General features: G+C 45.0%; 1 protein-coding gene across 1 annotated transcript in view; it reads right to left on the bottom strand.

Moving 5' to 3' along the window:
- The window catches only part of LOC126413955 (protein unc-13 homolog 4B-like), a 176,763-nt gene that overhangs the window by 13,769 nt on the left and 142,663 nt on the right, over window positions 1-20,331 (bottom strand). Inside the window, exon 9 of the mRNA XM_050083307.1 lies at window positions 5,913-6,297. Coding sequence (XP_049939264.1) covers window positions 5,913-6,297 — 385 coding nt within the window. The remainder of the gene's footprint in view (window positions 1-5,912; window positions 6,298-20,331) is intronic.

Raw genomic sequence — 20,331 nt, 5'->3', positions numbered from 1 at the left:
GGCGTCCCGCTGTGCGGCTTCTCTCCCGAACTAAAAGCCTCTGTGACCGTAGTGTCTGGAATTTATGTGTGCACGCCAGCCTCGAGTATTTCAACCACGGTGCGCTCACTTGTCAATTGCATATCTTTCACATGAATTCATACAACATTGACTTTATCTTATCGAGTTTGGTTTCGAATGAAGCGTCTTGATGTGCGGAACATGATTGTGAGGGAGGAATATGTAAGCACTGAAGGTCATGAGACCGCGACGTCTTACAGTTCCTATGGGACCGAACTGCTGAGGTCATCGGTCCCTGGGCTTACACACTACTTAATCTAACTGAAACTAACTTTTTCTAAGGTCAAGACACACACCCATGCCCGAGGGTGGACTCAAACCTCCGACGGAAGGAGCCACGCGAACCGTGGCTAGGAGCCTAGACAGCGCGGCTAAACCGCACGGCAACACCTATTGGAAATCCATGAATCTGTAGAGGCTGAAGCGAGAATATTTTACGATGTCCCACGAAAGATTGTGCATTTTTACATCCGAAATTGGCCAAGAAAATAAATTTGCTGCATTAGTTATTGAAAGCTCCTCGTAAGTTAAGAGCACAGCATTGTGTGGATATCAATCATGGACTGTGAAAAATTCGGAAAAGAAGAGAATTGAAGGGTTTGAGATGTGGTGCTAAAGGAGAATATTTGAAAATTCGGTGGACTGATAAGGTAACAACTGAAGAGTTTCTTCGCAGAATCGGCGAGGAAAGGAACATATGCAGAACACTGACAAGAAGAAGGTACAGGAGAGGAGATGTATTAAGTTATCAGAGAATAACTTCTGTGTTTGTAGAGGGTAAAAACAGTTGGGGAAGACAGTCGTTGGAATACATCCCATAAATTACTGAGGACAAAGGTTGTGAGTACTACTCTGTGATGAAGAGATTGGCACAGAATAGAAAGTCGTGACAAGCCCCATCAAATCAGTCACAGGACTGATAACCACAAACAATTTCGGAGTTGTATGCGATCCTGAAGGTTCTGCAGCAGTTGGCATCTGAGACAGGGAAGAATTTTCTCATCTGCTCTGATTCCTTCAGTACACTGCAGGCGATTTTAAGGATGTACTAAGTGAATAGAATGATCCATTTGATTCAGGCCTCCATGATGCATCTCCACGAGCCGGGATTGCTGGATACCATGTCACCTCGGAATACAGAGAGATACGTCGGGTGACATTGCAACCAAGGAAACTTGACAGGGACACACTGAAGAAACATATGCGGTCCCTTGCGAGCCCTTTCCTCGCTGCTTAGCGACAAGAAAAGCATAAGTCATTGGGAGGGAGGGTGGCTGGAAGTATCGGCTTCGCGGTCTGTGAAAAAAAAAATGTCCAGCCGTGGCGGTCCTCCTGTTGGTCCCACAGACAGGATAAAGTGTCATCTACCCGTCTCCGTGTAGTTCATAGTTCACTGATCCATGGCTTCTTACTCCAGCGAGAGGACCCACCAGGTTATTGAGCTTGTGGAGTGTTTATTTCAACATCATTCTGGCGGGAGGGCAGCAGTATGTTTAAGAAGGGACCTGCCACCTAATTTAGCCGATGACGTGTGCAATGTCCCTTTGGCATGCACACAAATGCTATCGTGACAGATCGAGATGCAAGTGAGACAACAGGTGCCCAGGCAGCGCGCATGTCCGGCATAAGGCGTATTTACGAAATACAAAAACATTTAGGCCTAATAAATTAAGATACATTTAAACAAACCATTGTAACCACATGAAGCAAAAGTACATTAAGGTACCCTATATAAAAGAGAATAATTACATAAAATACTGATATAAAATAGCAAGTCAAAATATGTCATTAAAATTGTCATGCCTAATAAAATAGATAAATTTTAGAGGTCTTGCACATCGTATGCATACAAAACCAACAACCCAAACATCAAGGCACCAGGAACAGGGGTAGTCGTAAACATTCAAAGTGTAAAGCCATTTCTAGTGTTTAGAATAAAAACATAAGTTCAGAGTATAAAAAGTAAAATCACCTACGACAAAATAAGGTCATTAATATGCCCCTCTTTGAAATATAACTCCCCAAACTTCATACACGAAAAACGAACAAGTTAAAAATTAAGCTGCCGTCAAAATAAAATGTATCACTGTAGCAACATTCCAGACAATGGAAGCATTGTATCATAATATACTTGGTTTCTGCTAATCAGTTGACCGTTCAGCAACTTGCCTTTATCGAAACAGATATGTTTAACAGCTTCCAACTCCTCGATTAGATTCAACTTTTTCCCCTTTTGATCAAGGTGTAATATCCTCAAATTTTCTAGTGTGGGAGACTGGTGCCATTTAGACTTAAGATGTTCAGCAAACGCAGAATTCTGTTTAACATGGCATATTTTAGTTAGGATGTGCTCGCTGAACCTATTTTTAAGCATCCTGCCGGTCTGGCCCATATGCGACATTTCACAATAAATAATTTGTATACGCCCGGCTCTACATACTTGTAATTATGGGGGCCTCCATTGTGAATGTAATTATGCTGAAGATTATTGTCAGTAGTGAAAACAACACGCAAATTCTGGTTCTTTACAAGCTTAGCCAAATCATAAGAGGGATTCTCCATGATCTTCGCAAATCTGACCTCAAGAGCATCTGGACGAGGAGACCTCTGTGCTCAGCTTCTGATCTCTTTTTTTCTTTATATAGCCTATCAACTAGTTTATGACTATCGCTTACAGACTACAGTAGTTATACGGAATACGGAGAGATATGCAGAAACAGAGTAGCGTAGAGAGCCGCATCACTCCAGTGTTGCGTTTACATGTACATAGATAATCCGCGAGCCACCTTACGGCGCGTGGTAGAGAGTACCCTCTACCTGTACTTGTTATTTCCTTTCCTTTTTCAGTCGCAAACAGAGCGACGGAAAAACGATTGTCTGGATGCCTCCATAAGAACCCTAAATTCTCAGATCTTATCTTCGTATAGCCGTCCGCCCCTGGTAGCTGAGTGGTCAGCGCGACGCCATGTCATACCTAACGGACCTGGCTCGATTCCCGGCTGGGTTGGAGATTTTCTCCGCTCAGGGACTGCGTGTTGTGTTGTCCTTATCATTATCATTTCATCCCCATCGACACGCAAATAACTGGTGTCAAGTCGAAAGACTTGCACCAAGCGAACGGTCTACCCGACGGGAGGCCCTAGCCATACGGCATTTCCATTTCGTATTGCCAACAGCCTTGCCGCAGTGGTAACACCGGTTCCCGTCAGATCATCGAAGTTAAGCGCTGGCGGGCTGGGCTAACACTTGGATGGGTGAGCATCCGGTATGCCGGGCACTGTTGGCAAGCGGGGTACACCCAGCCCTTGTGAGGCAAACTGACGAGCTACTTGTTTGAGAAGTAGCGGCTCTGATCTCCTAACCTGACATACGGCGAGGAGAGCGGTGTGCTGACCAAATGCCCCTCCATATCCGCATCCAGTGACGCCTGTGGGCTGAGGCTGACCCCGGTACCGTGGGGTCTTCCAAGGCCTGTTCGGACCGACACTTTTATCCTCGTATTCTTTACGCTCAATGTATGTTGGCGGCAGTAGGATGGTTCGGCAGTCAGCTTCAAATGCCGGATCTCTAAATTTTGTCAATAGTGTTTCTCGAAAAGAACGCAACCTTCCTTCCAGGATTTCCATTTGAGTTCCCGAAGTATCCCCATAACACTTCGTGTTGTTCGAAATCAACGGTAACAAATCTAGTAACCTCTGAAATGCTTCAATGTCTTCCTTCAATCCGACCTGGTACGGATCACAAACACCCGAACAGTACTCAATGATAGGTCGCACCAGCGTCCTATATGCGATCTGCGTTACAGGTTTTTCCTAAAATTCTCCCGATATAACGTAGTCGACCATTCGAATTCCCTACTACAGATCTCACATGTTCGTTCCATCTCATATCGCTTTGCTACTTAAGCCCAGATATTTAAACGACTTCACTATGTCAAGTAAGACACTAGTAATACTGTATCCGGACATTAAAGGTTTGTTCTTCCTATTCATCCGCATTAACTTACATTTTTCTACATTTAGGGCTAGCTGCCGTTCAGCACACCAACTGGAAATCTTATCCAATTCGTCTTGTAGCTTCGCATAGTCACTCAATTTCGACAGCTTACCGTACACCACGGTATCATCAGCAAACAACCGCAGATTAATGCCCACTGTTATCCAATTCATTTACACTACTGGCCATTAAAATTGCTACACCACGAAGATGACGTGCTACAGACGCGAAATTAAACCGACAGGAAGAAGATACTGTGATATGCAAACGATTAGCTTTTGAGAGCATTCACACAAGGTTGGCGCCGGTGGCGACAAATACAACGTGCTGACATGAGGAAAGTTTCGAACCGATTTCTCATACACAAACAGCAGTTCACCGGCGTTGCCTGGTGAAACTTTGTTGCCATGCCTCCAGTAAGGAGGAGAAATGCGTACCACCACGTTTCCGACTTTGATAAAGGTCGGATTGTAGCCTATCGTGATTGCGATTCATCGTATCGCGACATTGCTGCTCGCGTTGGTCGAAATCCAATGACTGTTAGCAGAATATGGAATCGGTAGGTGCAGGAGGGTAATACGGAACGCCGTGCTGGATCGCAACGGCCTCGTATCACAAGCACCATCTTATCCGCATGGCTGTAACGGATCGTGCAGCCACGACTCGATCCCTGAGTCAACAGATGGGGACGGTTGCAAGACAACAATCATCTGCACGAACAGTTCTACAACGTTTGCAGTAACATGGACTATCAGCTCGGAGACCATGGCTGAGCTTACCCTTGACGCTCCATCACAGACAGGAGCTCCTGCGATGGTGTACACAACGACGAACCTGGCTGCACGAATGGGGAAACGTCATTTTTTCGGATGAATCCAGGTTCTGTTTACAGCATCCTGATGGTCGCATCCGTGTTTGACGACATTGCGGTGAACACACATTGGAAGCGTGTATTCGTCATCGCCATACTGGCGTATCACCCGGCGTGATGGTATGGGGTGCCATTGGTTACGCGTCTCGGTCACCTCTTGTTCGCATTGACGGCTCTTTGAACAGTGGACGTTACATTTCAGATGTGTTACGACCCGTGGCTCTACCCTTCATTCGATCCATGCGAAACCCTACATTTCAGCAGGATAACGCACGACCGCATGTTGCTGGTCCTGTACGGGCCTTTCTGGATACGGAAAATGTTCGACTGCTGCCCTGGCCAGCAGATTCTTCAGATCTCTCACCAATTGAAAACGTCTGTTCAATGGTGGCCGAGTATGTGGCTCGTCACAATATGCCTGTCACTACTCTCGATGAACTGTGGTATCGTGTTGAAGCTGCATGGGCAGCTGTACCTGTACACGCCATCCAAGCTCTGTTTTGACTCAATGCCCAGGTGTATCAAGGCCGTTATTACGGCCAGAGGTGGTTGTTCTGGCTGCTGATTTCTCAGGATCTATGCACCCAAACTGCGTGGAAATGAAATCACTTGTCAGTTCTAGTATAATATATTTGTCCAATGAGTACCCGTTTATCATCTGCATTTCGTCTTGGTGTAGCAATTTTAATGACCAGTAGTGAATGTATATGGAGAACAACATTGCTCCTATCACACTTCCTTGGGGCACTCATAATGATACCCTTGTCTCTGATGAACACTCACCATCGAGTAAAATGTACTGGGTTTTATTACTTAAGAAATCTTTGAGCCCCTCACATATCTCGTATGCTCGTACCTTCGTTAACAGCCTACAATGGGGCACCGTGTAAGATGATTTCCGGAAATCTAGAAATATGTAAGCTGGCTTTTGCCAGTGTTAGGACTAAAGCCATCAAGAACAACGACGAGTGTAGCAGAGACTCACGGGTGGGGTGTAGGTGCGCGGCGTGCATGATCTGCACGCAGAGCGGCGTGTAGCCGTCTGCGTCCGGCTGCGCCCTCAGGGCTCGGACGCCCAGCTTGCCGAGCACGTCCTCGGCGCCGCTGCCGCTGGCGCTGCCGCCGTCGCTGGCGCCGCTGCCCTCGCCGGCGTCCCCGGAGGCGGCCAGCTGCTGGTTGCGGCGCAGGCGCAGCGTGTGCAGCAGCTGGTGGCCGTCCTGCGTGTACGGCTGCAGCAGCGCCGACACCTCGGCGCGCACCCGCGACGCCGGCCCGCAGCCCTCCTCGGCGCAGCGGTCGTCCGCCCGCGACACGAACGACACCAGCTGCTCGCACTCCTCGTGCAGCCGCTGGAACCACGACGCGGGCTCCTGTGGACACCCACGACACCCTCCTGCAATACTGTCGCTTTTCGTAGACGGATCTTTTTAAATACAGGGTGTTACAAAAAGGTACGGCCAAACTTTCAGGAAGAAAATATGTTATGTGGACATGTGTCCGGAAACGCTCAATTTTCATGTTACAGGTCATTTTATTACTTCTCTTCAAATAACATTAGGGGTTGGGTTGTTTGGGGGAAGAGACCAAACAGCGAGGTCATCGGTCTCATCGGATTAGGGAAGGATGGGGAAGGAAGTCGGCTGTGCCCTTTCAAAGGAACCATCCCAGCATTTGCCTGGAACGATTTAGGAAATCACGGAAAACCTAAATCAGGATGGCCGGACGCGGGATTGAACCGTCGTCCTCCCGAATGCGAGTCCAGTGTGCTAGCCACTGCGCCAGCTTGCTCGGTCAAATCACATTAATCATGAAATGGAAACACACAGCAACAGAAAGTACCAGCGTTGACTTCAAACACTTTGTTACAGGAAATGTTCAAAATGTCTTCCGTTAGCGAGGATACATGCATCCACCCTCTGTCGCATGGAATCCCTGATGCGCTGATGCAGCCCTGGAGAATGGCGTATTGTATCACAGCCGTCCACAATGCAAGCACGAAGAGTCTCTTCATTTGGTACCGGGGTTACGTAGACAAGAACTTTCAAATGCCCCCATAAATAAAAGTCAAGAGGGTTGAGGTCAGGAGAGCGTGGAGGCCATGGAATTGGTCCGCCTCTACCAATCTATCGGTCACCGAATCTGTTGTTGTTGAGAAGCGTACGAACACTTCGACTGAAATGTGCAGGAGCTCCATCGTACATGAACCACATGTTGTGTCGTACTTGTAAAGGCACATGTTCTAGCAGCACAGGTAGAGGATCCCGTATGAAATCATGATAACGTGCTCCATTGAGCGTAGGTGGAAGAACATGGGGCCCAATCAAGACATCACCAACAATGCCTGCCCAAACGTTGATGACGTGATTGCACAACTGCGTGCGGATCCCCTCAGCCCACACATGTTGATTGTGAAAATTTACAATTTGATCACGTTGAAATGAAGCCTCATCCGTAAAGAGAACATTTGCACTGAAATGAGGATTGACACATTGTTGGATGAACCATTCGCAGAAGTGTACCCGTGGAGGCCAACCAGCTGCTGATAGTGCCTGCACACGCTGTACATGGTACGGAAACAACTGGTTCTCCTGTAGCACTCTCCATACAGTGACGTGGTCAACCGTACCTTGTACAGCAGCAATTTCTCTGACGCTGACATTATGGTTATCGTCAACTGCACGAAGAATTGCCTCGTCCATTGCAGGTGTCCTCGTCGTTCTAGGTGTTCCCCAGTCGCGAGTCATAGGCTGGAATGTTCCGTGCTCCGTAAGACGCCGATCAATTGCTTCGAACGTCTTCCTGTCGGGACACCTTCGTTCTGGAAATCTGTCTCGATACAAACGTACCGCGCCACGGCTATTGCCCCGTGCTAATCCATACATCAAATGGGCATCTGCCAACTCCGCATTTGTAAACATTGCACTGAGTGCAAAACCACGTTCGTGATGAACACTAACCTGTTGATGCTACGTACTGATGTGCTTGATGCTAACACTGTAGAGCAATGAGTCGCATGTCATCACAAGCACCGAAGTCAACATTACCTTCCTTCAACTGGGCCAACTAGCGGTGAAGCGAGGAAGTACAGTACATACTGACGAAACTAAAATGTGCTCTAACATGGAAATTAAGCGTTTCCGGGCACATGTCCACATAACATATTTTCTTTATTTGTGTGTGAGGAATGTTCCCTGAAAGTCTGGCCGTACGTTTTTGTAACACCCTGTATACTGGCGAAACAAAACGCAGCATCAAAAAATAATTAATGCACAGACTGTTTCAAAAAGAATATACGTATTACGAAGTATTATTTTGTTCAAACTATCGATTGCTGCGCCTCGGCCAGGCTATTGGAGAAACTAATACATACTCTAGTTTATATTAATAACCGCCAGATGTCAGTTGTCTTATGTTTTGCTTAGAGAGCCTGTATACGGAGAGAGTGGCCATAGGTGAAGTTGCCCGTGATTGGTTGATTAGCTTTGGTAGAAAAATGGCGCCAAACGTCTCTCGCGCTTCCTATGTACGCCGTGCTTCTGAGTTGAATTGAAGTTCAGAGGACTTTTGGAAACGATTAACAGGTATTTGAATTATTGAGAGACTTGTTATGTGTTGTGCATGCATGTTCGATTTAGTTGTATATCGTTTTTAGTACGTAATTGGCGTTTGCGATCTTAAATACGAGTTGAAATAATGAAGCGTTTTGTGATGAAGTCGGTAGGTCTACATGTTTGAAGCAAACACGTTAGTAATTGTACAGTATTGTTTTTGACATCTGTAATTCGTTCTGCAGATGTTCGTAAACGATGCCCGGTTGTGCTGCATTTGGTTGTTCCAATAGAGGCGAAGGTGGATTTCGCATGTTAGCATTTCCACGCAATGAAGAAAGACGAAAGCAGTGGGCAGTCGCAGTCAACAGGGCTGACATAAATCAAACAGGAGCCTTGTGGAAACCAACCAAGTACTCTTATCTGTGCGAAGTAAGTCGTTTTTGCTTTTTACTACATATAAAACAACTTGCAATATACATAGTTAAATTTGAAAACAGACCTGTAAATTAGCTGTGTGAAAATTATTATAACACATTATTATTATAAACAAAGGCATTTAACGAATGATTTCGCCACATTGTCTTGTGCTTTTGGTTCGGTGAGTGTGTACTCCACTACTCCACTACTGGCCATTCATAAGTCCCGCCCGCAGTTTGGCAGAAAAATGGCCGGCGTATCGTCCGGTTGGCCACTCTCTCCCTATACACGCTCTCTAGTTTTGCTTGGTAAACGTCATATGGTTAAAATGGCTACTCCGCAGCGGGACTCATTTTGTGTTCTCGATTTTGCAAAGTGCAATTCCGTAATTACAGTGCAAAGACGTTTCAAGTTGAGGTACCAAATTGATCCTCCGAATGGAACATTCGCGGATTGTATCGACTGGTTCTAGATGCAGAATGTGTATGTAAAGCAAAGAGTCCCGGCCACCCTCGTGTTCCTGAAGAAAATGTTGCACCAATTCAAACTGCTTTCCAACGTAGTCCTTCAGCTCGTCATGCCAGTCGGGAGTTACAACTGCCTACAACAACAATTTGGCGTGTTTTGAGACGTCGGTTGGTTATGAAGCCGTACAAGCTACAGCTGTTACAAGCTCTGCGTCCTGATGACAAACGCAAACGTGTGGCGTTTTGTAACGAGATTCTTGATGCTACTGACATTGATAACACTTTCGCAAAACGCATCCTGTTCAGTGATGGAGCGACTTTCCATGTTAGTGGCCAGGTAAACAAACACAATGTTCGATTTTGGGGCCTACGGGACCAATATGCAGCCATTGAACATGTGCGAGATTTGCCCAAAGTCAATGTGTTTTATGCGATATTCTGATCATCTGTTCAGGACCCTTTCTTCTTTGATGGATATACGGTTAACGGTCAGCAGTATCTCGCTATGTCACAAAACTGGTTGTTTCCAAGGCTGCACAAAGACTACTTCGTTTTTCAACAAGACGGGGCAGCCCCTCACTGGAGTCGCCAAGTGCGTTAATATCTGAATGAAACTCTACCGAACGGTTGGATTGGTCGTCAAGGAGCTGGTGACTTGGCATGACTCAACTGGGCTCCACGGTCACCACACTGACTTCTTCCTGTGGGGTTTCGTTAAGGACAACGTTTATGTACCACCATTCTCACAGAACCTGGAAGAGTTGAAGAACAGGATCCGTACACCCATAACATCAGTTAAGAAGGATATGCTTGCCCGAGTATGGGAGGAATTTGAATATCGATGTGATATTGTTCATGTCGCTGATGGAGGACATATTGCACATCTGTAATCTGCACTTGAGAAGTTCGTAAATATGCGTGTAAATCTTCATATTCGTATTTCTTAAAGTTTAATAAATATGTGCAATCCAAATACATGTATTCTTTTTGAAACACCCTGTAGAGTAATAAAATTTCGGGGGTACATTTCTCTAGCCAACATTTCAGTGATTAACATTGCTAGATCACAGGTTAATGTTGGCGGCAGATACGTCATTGCATACGCTGGTACATTAATAACCGGTGTAATGGCCAGAGCACCGAATGCAAGGTTGCAAAAGTGAATGCACTGTGTTGTAGAGGTGTCAGTTTGTGGGTTAACGGTCCATGCCTGTTGCACTTGTCTGGTCAATACAGGGACGCTTAATGCCGTTTGTGGAAGACGCTCAAGTTGTCCGATGATGTCCCATATGTGCTCGATTGGAGATAGATCTGATGATCGGAAAGGCCAAAGCAACATGTCGACACTCTGTAAAGCATGTTGGGGTACAACAGCGGTGCGTGTGCAAATGTTATCCCGTTGCAAAACACCCCCTGGAAAGCTGTTCATGAATGGCAGCATAATAGGTCGAATCACCAGACCGACGTACTATTTTGCAGACAGGTGTGTGGGCGGTCTAGGCGCTGCAGTCATGGACTGTGCGGCTGATCCCGGCGGAGGTTCGAGTCCTCCCTCGGGCATGGGTGTGTGTGTTTGTCCTTAGGATAATTTAGGTTAAGTAGTGTGTAAGCTTAGGGACTGATGACCTTAGCAGTTAAGTCCCATAAGATTTCACACACATTTTTGTGTGGGGAAACCGTGAGAGTGTTCTTATAGTAATACGAAATTCCACTCCGGACCGTAATTCCAGGTGTAGGCGTACTGTGTCTAGCACACAGTAGTTAGTTGCTGGTCCTCAACTGGCCTCCTTCTAACACATGCCATCGCTAATAATCCTCAAGCTGTAACCGACACTGTTCCCATCTTGCTCATGGGAGATCTCAATGTGCGTGCTGGCGATTCGATTACTTTCTTGCATTAAAGAAAGATATAATGAAACATAAATAAATTAAAGTGGAGAAGAGCTAATCATTTTTGTCCATTGAACGAATTACGTATTAATAACACATACTTCGACCATAAACCACGGGATAAAAACATATCCATGCACTCAGTATACTTCACGGCAATTGACCTTCATAATGTTGCAGTTTTAATGGTCAGCAATGTAAATTTATCTCACGCCTCCTCTGTATTTTTGTAACCATTCACATATACACTACAAGGCTCCCATACACTACTGGCCATTAAAAACGCTACACCAAGAAGGAATGCAGATGATAAACGGGTATTCATTGGACAAATATATTGTACTAGAACTGACATGTGATTACATTTTCACGCAATTTGGGCGCATAGATCCTGAGAAATCAGTACCCAGATCAACCACCTCCTGGCCGCAATAACGGCCTTGATACGCCTGGGCATTGAGTCAAATAGAGCTTGGATGGCGTGTACAGGTACAGCTGCCCATGCAACTTCAACACGATACCACAGTTCTTCAAGAGTAGTGACTGGCGTATTGTGACGAGCCAGTTGCTCGGCCACCACTGACCAGACGTTTTCAGTTGGTGAGAGATCTGGCCAGGGCAGCAGGCGAACATTTTCTGTATCCAGAAAGGCCCGTACAGGACCTGCAACATACGGTCGTGCATTATCCTGCTAAAATTCGCAGGGATCGAATAATGGGAGGGCCACGAGTCGTAACACATCTGAAATGTAACGTCCCCTGTTCAAAGTGCCATCAATGCGAACAAGAGGTGACCGAGACGTGTAACCAATGGCACCCCATACCATCACGACGGGTGATACGCCAGTACGGCGACGACGAATACACGCTTCCAATGTGCGTTCACCGCGATGTCGCCAAACACGGATGCGACCAGCATGATGCTGTAAACAGAACCTGGATTCATCCGAAAAAAAAATGAAGTTTTGCCACTCGTGCAGCCAGGTTCGTCGTTGAGTACACCATCGCAGGGGCTCCTGTCTGTGATGCAGCGTCAAGGGTAACCGCAGCCATGATCTCCGAGCTGATAGTCCATGCTGCTGCAAACACCGTCGAACTGTTCGTGCAGATGGTTGTTGTCTTGCAAACGTCCCCCTCTGTTGGCTCAGGGATCGAGACGTGGCTGCACGATCCGTTACAGACATACGGATAAGATGCCTGTCATCTCGACTGCTAGTGATACGAGGCCGCTGGGGTCCAGCACGGCGTTCTGTATTACCCTCCTGAACCCACCGATCCATATTCTGCTAACAGTCATTGGATCTCGACCAACGCGAGCAGCAATGTCGCGATACGATAAACCGCAATCGCGATAGGCTACATTCCGACATTTATCAAAGTCGGAAACGTCATGTTACGCATTTCTCCTCCTTACACGAGGCACCACAACAACGTTTCACAGGGCAACGCCGGTCAACTGCTGTTTGTGTATGAGAAATCGGTTCGAAACTTTCCTCATGTCAGCACGTTGTAGGTGTCACCACCGGCGCCAACCTTGTGTGAATGCTCTGAAAAGCTAATCATTTGCATATCACAGCTCTGTAGCACGTCATCTTCGTGGTGTGGCAATTTTAATGGCCGGTAGTGTATATTATATACACTGAGGTGACAAAACTCAAGGGATAGCGATATGCATCGGTGCAGCTACCATTTGTACTCATTCGATTCATGTGAAAAGATTTCCGACGCGTTTATGGCCGCACAATGGGAATTAACAGATTTTGAACGCGAAATGGTAGTTGAGCTACACGTATGGGACATTCCATTTCGGAACTCGTTAGGGAGTTCAGTATTCCGACAGCGTCAAGATGTCCCGACAATAGTACATTTCCGGCTTTACCTCTCACCACGGACAACCTAAGGACATCACACACTTCCATGCCCGAGACAGGAGTCGAACCTGCGACCGTAGCGGTCGCGCGGTTCCAGATTGAAGCGCCTAGAACCGCTCGGCCACACTGGCCGGCCCTACGAAGTCATGGACCCAGCTCGTCAACAAAGCACTTTGCAAGCTGGTGGTGGCTCCATAATGGTGTGAGCTGAGTTTACATGGAATGGACTGGGTCCTCTGGTCCAACTGAACCGATCATTGACTAGAAATGGTTAAGTTCATCTACGTGGTGACCATTTGCAAACATTCATGGACCTCATGTTCCCAAACATGTCACTAGGCCACAGTTGTTCGCGACTTGTTTGAAGAGCATTCTGGACAGTTCGAGTGTATGCTTTGGCTGGTCAGTTCGCACAAAAAATTCTGAATATCTAATACTTTTGGAATTATTGACGGCTATAGAGCCAGCAGGGCTCAATATCTTTGCATGGAACTTCCAACGACTTGTTGAGTCCATGCCATGCCATGCTGCTGACTTACGGCGTGCAAAAGGATGCCCGACGTGATATTAGGATGTATGCTATGACTTTCGTCGCTTCAGTCTATACATGCAAATAGCAGAGCGTAGCTGTCGAGTGCGTACTGCTAACAAACAGTTGAGATTATACAGTGAAAGATACTGTAACTGAAGTGTATTCAGATTGATATCAGCAAGCGAATGAGAAAATTCTAATGCCGACTGTGGAGGGCGGTGAAAGGTAGGTGTACAGTTGAGGCGATCACTTCGGTGAATATCGCCATTTGGCGACAGATACAGCTGTACAGGCGTGGCAGTAGTACGAGCCGTCTAGGCATCCACTGAACTTTTATCAGAAACGTATAAATTACAGATAAATCCTCTCGTTTTTACACTGTCCTGCATGAAAGCTCACTGCTTCTTCAGTGACAACTCCCATTCCTCTAAAAAAAATAGGTTTCGTGGTCGGTGGCTATGAATTCCACGCAGGCGCACAACCACGTTTACTGGTTAGCTAGGTGTTGAGCATTCAGCGTTAACTCCTTCCGTTCGTTCGTACAGCGCGCCTTCTCTTTGCCATTGTTGGATGTTAACATAACGCTGGTGAGTATGTCCCAACCTGAGCGATAGTTTCCATTGCTAGAAGAGGCTTGTACTGCAAACGTTCGTGTAAAGACGCCAACAAGACGAATAAGATATGTGTTAGTGTTGAGCACCGCGGAACTACCTACGGTCTCGTTTAGAATGATCGCAGCTGGAGCTACAACTTATGATGGAGCCGGATCTTCACTATTTTTCAATGAAGTAACTGAACTTAACACAAGAAATGAAACAGTTATTTCATACTTTGTCAATAACTGAATTTCTTTCACAATCGTCTTAGAATTTCTGCAGACTCGAGATTAGGTAGTAAAAGGGTTAGCACACAGAAAGTTATAAAGAGACATAGATAAAATGTTAAAAGTAATTGTTAATAGTTGCACTGTTAGGGTAAAAAATGTAAATACACTTACCTTGTTCGTGACAATTTTAATACTGAAACGGAGAAAATTTCTAATGAAAAAATAACTGGATAGTTACGGAACACTACCCACTACAAATGTTTTTTCGCTGACAACATTCATGATAAGAAGGTTTAACAGCAGCGATCTATGAACTGTTCCAACTCGAGTGTAAATAACAGCTTAAAAAGCAAGCTAAGTAAAACGTGCGTTGCTAGAAAGAAACGTTGCATTTTGAATCACATTACCATGCGTAACGGATCTATAATGCATTAGAAACAGTTGATGAAACAGGATCTGCTCAAACGAGATTTTTAAATGTTAACACACACTGGAGTTATAATGGGGAGCATTAGGTTCCCGCCCCCTTCTAAACGGTCTAAATTAGGTTTCTCTTAGTCCCTCTAAATTATTTCAGGCAAATGCAATAAGATTACGGTTAATTACCTTTCCGAATATGACACAATTCGAGCTAGTACTGTGTCCGCAATGGTCTTGTTTCCGTAAAGCCTTTCCTTTCTTTCTTCCTTGGTTTCTTTTTTCATTTTCAGTATAGCCAAATACGTATTCATGTTAACTGATAGTCGTGCATATCGACAACCTTACAAAGTATCTTGCAATCACATGGCTGAAGAGAATTATGAAAACTTCCGAAATGAGGTCTTCGAGGATTACTCGGTGGGATGCATTATGGTATGTGTGCTCTTGATTTGCATAATTAGATCATTGATCGCTCATCTATATATCTGAGTGACTGGTAGTAGCGAAGATAAAAACGTATTGCCTTTCACCATGTTGCTCTTTAGGAACTATATTCTAGAACGTTATGTGCAAACTAACGTAATATGACTTTTCCCAGCAGTTTTCCGTGAACAGTAGGTACCACTTCTTGCCACTCCCTTTCACTCGTTATGCCATCGATTGAACAGCTGTAAAACTTGTTTACTCATAGACAGGTCACGTGCTACAGCCACTCTCCCTTCGTGAAATGTAGACTGATAGGATACGGAAGTGCGGATGAACTTTTCTAGGTTTAAACCGATCACGACTACTTACGTCGTCGAACGCTCAAGTTGCCCACACTGTGGTTATCAGGGACAAGCTACTGACTGCCGAGAATAAATCGTCATCCTTATTTTATAGGACAGGTATCCTAAGAGGGCTATTTCATAAATAATGAACATAATTTTTGTTTATTTCCGTGGTTGTTTTTTGGTCATTATCGCTTTACCGTCCTGCAATATAGTTTCCCTGCTTCTCAGTGGTCGTGTCCCAATGTGGGGAAAGCTGTCCAAATTCATTTAAAATGCTGTTTTTGTTCAATTGGCGAATGGCTCAGGTAACAGCATCAGGAAGTTATTCCACAGATTAATAACGGAGCTCTCGAATGGGTTGTTTCAATTTTGGGAATAAATCAAAATCTGGTGGTCTGATGGCGCGATGTAGCTTGCATGAAGTAACACGTCCCAATTTCATTCGGGTAGGTTTCCAATTGCGACACCGGTAATGTGCGGCCGATCTTTGTCCTGGTGATTGAGCAACCTGACATGGGGCAACTGAGAGCAGGTTTCCTGCATTTTCTTTTAAGTTATTTAACAGATTCTTGACGATATACTCCTGCAGCAATATGAAGTTTAAAGGAGCTTAATATTACTTATGCACATACGCAAATGACTGAGCAAAGAGTAATTACTACAGCATTAATAAGAAATACATGGAACACATACACTGAGGTGACAAAATCCATCGGATACCTCCTAGTGACGTGTCGGACGTCCGGCATAGTGCAGCAGCTCAACGCGGCATGGGCTCTAAAAGTCGTGGAAGCCTCTACAGAAATAATGAGTCATGATGCGTCTATAGCCGTCCACAATCGTGAAAATGTTGGTGGTGCGGGACCTTGTGCACTAACTGACCTCCAGATTATGTCCCATAAATGTTCAATGGGATTTATGTCGGGCACTCAGAGTGAGCAATAATTCGCTCAAATTGTTCAGAATGTTGTTCAAAGCAATCGCGAACAATTGTGGCCAGGTGATATGTGGCATTGTTCTCCATAAAAATTCCATCTTTGCTTGGGAACTTTAAGTCCATGAATGGCTTCAAATAGTCTCCACGTAGCCGAACGTAACCATTTCCAGTCACTGATCGGTTCAGATGGACCAGAGGACCCAGTCCATTCCGTGTAAACGGCCCACAACATTATGGAGCCACCACCAGCTTGCACAGTGCTTTGTTGACGAAGTTGGTCCACGGCTTCGAAGGGTTTGCACCACACTCGATCCCCACCATCAGCTCTTACCAACTAAAATCGGGACTCATGTGACCAGCCCACGATTTTCCAGTCACTTAGGGTACAACCAAAATGGTCACGAGCACTGCAGGAGATGTCATGCTGTTAGCAAAGGTAATCGTGTCGGTCGTCTGCTGCCATAGCCATTTATGCCAAATTTCAGCGCGCTGTCCTAACACGTATGTTCATCGTATGTCCTACATTAATTTCTGCTGCTATTTCACGTAGTGCTGCTCTCGGTCGTTAAGTGAAGATCTTCGGCCACTCCGTTGTCTGTGTGAGAGGCAACACCTGGAACTTGGTATCCTCGGCACACTCTTGACACTGCGGATGTCGGAATACTGAATTCGCTATCGATTTCCGAAGTGGAATGTTCCACGCTTGTAGCTCCAACTGCTATTCCGCTTTCAGAATGCGTCAATTCCTGGTGTGAGATCATAATCAACTCGGAAACATTTCCACTTGAATCATCTGAGTACAAATGATGGCTCCACCATAGCGCTGCCCTTTTATACTTTGTCTACGCGATACTACCGCTAACCCATTAATCTTCTCACCTCAGTGTATAGAAACACCTCGCACAACGTGTAACAACGAACCATGGAAAAATAATAAACTCTCAACGATAATAGTTAGTCGCTTTCGATTTCTTTATTTTAAATTTTATTAGACATTGCGACTTTAGTTTTCGCCTTGTAGTAGAGGACTCATCCCTGACCTAGTGGGATTACATATTTGCATGTGGAACCTATATTTTGTTTCTTGATATGATAGGAGCAATCATTGTTCACCCCACACCAATTAAGCGTTTCAAGAAGGCAACCGGTCGAGACGATCGGCGCTCTTGCCTCGTCCATTTCTTGCAGCCTGCCAAGCAGATCTAACAAGGGGATCACACGGGAATAGGATTTTTAATTTTTTAGTTTTATAGTACCGGTACTTGAAATATCGAGAACAGTTCGATGTAACTGTCAAAAATTCTTTAGGGGCGTCGAATGCCCACAGTGTCTAACTTCAAAACTTCAGATATTTGAAATTTTGCCAACAGTCGTACTTTGGACCCTACTACGTTACGTCACCGATTGAGACGGTGTAGTGCTTAAAACGGAGGACTCGAATCAGGGAGGAGCGGGTTGCAAGTCCACAACCGGCCATCTACACGTACATTTCTCGTAATTTCCCGATATCGCTTAAGATAAATGCGGGGTACTTTCCTTATAAAGAACACAACCGATTTCCTTCATCATCAGGAGCTGCGTTCCGTCTCTAATGATCCTGTCTCGGACAGGACGCAAATCCTAAGATTCCTTCTTCAGATTTGTCTTCACGAGTTGTCGGTGGCTACTGACTCTCCAAAGGAGTACTGCAGGGTTTAACTGATATCAATTTAAAATTTTCTCGCTATATTCTCGCTCCCTGATCAATTAGGATCATTCAATAAACAATGCGCAGGTTAACAACACTGCGAAGTAAATGACGCCTCGATAGTGGTGGTTGTGTCAGCTGCAGGCAAATACTTGCTGAAGACGCCCATGTTTTGTTTTCGCCGATATGATGTTTTGTCTTGTAATGACAAAAATTAGAAATTGCTGCCGTGTGCAATGAAGGCTGAGAATCAAAACTCACACATTAAGATGGAAACTTCACGTGGCAATAATCTAACCAAAATCCACAGCATTTTAAGTGAACTTTAAAATTTTTTTTACAGTTCTTGTAGTTCTTATACCGTGGACGGTAGCTCATTTTCTCGTTGGGCTAAACGTTTTCAGTAGGCCGTTTGAGCATACACAACAACCAAATGAAGGAACACCGAAAGCATCAACAGATGAACCACCTTGTGACAGACGCTCTTCAAAACGATCTTCGTGGAATACCTGAAAAAAAATTCTAAAGCTGTAGGTATGCTGTCAACATCTGTATTCCCTGAGCTGACAAGCTAGCTGAAGAAGAGAAAAATTTCTGCACGTGTGCTAAACATTGTATTCTTGCTGAAACTAAGTTAAGCCAATCATGAAATTATCACTGCTGACGGAGTTCCAGGTGCACCAGATACTTACTTATCATTAAAACCAGAATTTATCAAGAGATTACGAGTCCAGTTACACGCAAGTAGCATACTGTGTACTTAACTATTCGCCACTTTTTATAAAGAAACTCACAAACAGGTCACTGACGCATTGCATAATTGCAAATAGTCCGAAGTAGCGTCAACCGGAAAGTCAGTGTCAGTAAATGACAGTGGCGGAATTATTTTGTTAATTGTCTGCCGAAGTGTCGGTTATGTGCTTTAACTTCCAACAGAACAGATTTTTGTCTGTTATCTATGACTTCTGTTAACATGTACCTGGAATTTCTGTCAGTGGATCATAATGGAAATGTCTCGGCACGTTCTCAGGCCGTCTCACACAGCCATCTAGCGCCACCTATCCACATTCATCGTCCACGTCCTCCATGCTCGCTAGCTCTTAGTTTCCGGCTGGTGGTCGAACGTAGGTCTGAATCCGCATTGAAGGTTGTGGCTGCAGTGTTCAACGAGGCGAATCAATTATATGAATGTGTGGAGTCTATATTTTTGGTCATGTGTCTTGTTGGCGCAGTGGTTAAGGCAACTGGCTAAAAAGCAGGAGATTCTGGGTTCGAGTCCCAGTTCAGCAAACATTTTCACTCCTCACTGCTGCTTGCGAGCGAAGCCCTGAATCAGCTGCTATCATTAGCATTTACCTTTTCCTTTCCTATCTCCCATTCCCCCTTCTATTTACATAATATGTATCACACTTGCGGATCCGGCATGGTGTCTATAGCCCACTTGTAGACATGTGCAAAAGAACGGACACCGTGCAACATTTTTCTATGTTTTGTTATTGTACGAAGACGTTGCGCTAAGTGTTTTTATATACCTTGCATGTAGTTTTTTTTTTAATAATGCTATAGCAATCAATCTTTTCTTAGTCAGTTCTTCCTTGTCCAACCATGGTGTATGTGAAGAACTTATATTCAAATGTACTCCTTCAAATGTCACCTAATAGCCACTTATTAAAAACAGAATTTATTTCCTACTCTCACCAGAACCGATAGTTCAGAGCGAAAAGTTCTGCATTCGCTACAACTTCCTGGGAGAAACAACTCATCAGTCATGGAGTGACAAACTGATTGTAGAATGCAAGTCTGCTTCTGCTGATCGAGTGTCTTCTCTCAGGTCCCTTGTACAAGCCCGTTCTTCCAAATTTTATTTCTCGCTGCTACAGAGTCTCACGCAATAGTCTGTGCAAACTCTGCTTTACTATCGGGAAGGTTCGGTCGAAGATTGTTAAATGAAATTTTAGAAACTGCTCCCCAACCAGGAAGGATATTTTTAAGCCATGAAACGCTTTCCCGTGACATGTGTTGCCTGCGTGGTTT

Source organism: Schistocerca serialis, chromosome 1 (assembly GCF_023864345.2).
Source record: "Schistocerca serialis cubense isolate TAMUIC-IGC-003099 chromosome 1, iqSchSeri2.2, whole genome shotgun sequence".
NCBI classification, from domain to species: domain Eukaryota; kingdom Metazoa; phylum Arthropoda; class Insecta; order Orthoptera; family Acrididae; genus Schistocerca; species Schistocerca serialis.
Note: the sequence above shows the minus strand (reverse complement) of the source record. Positions and strands in the feature narration are given on the sequence as shown.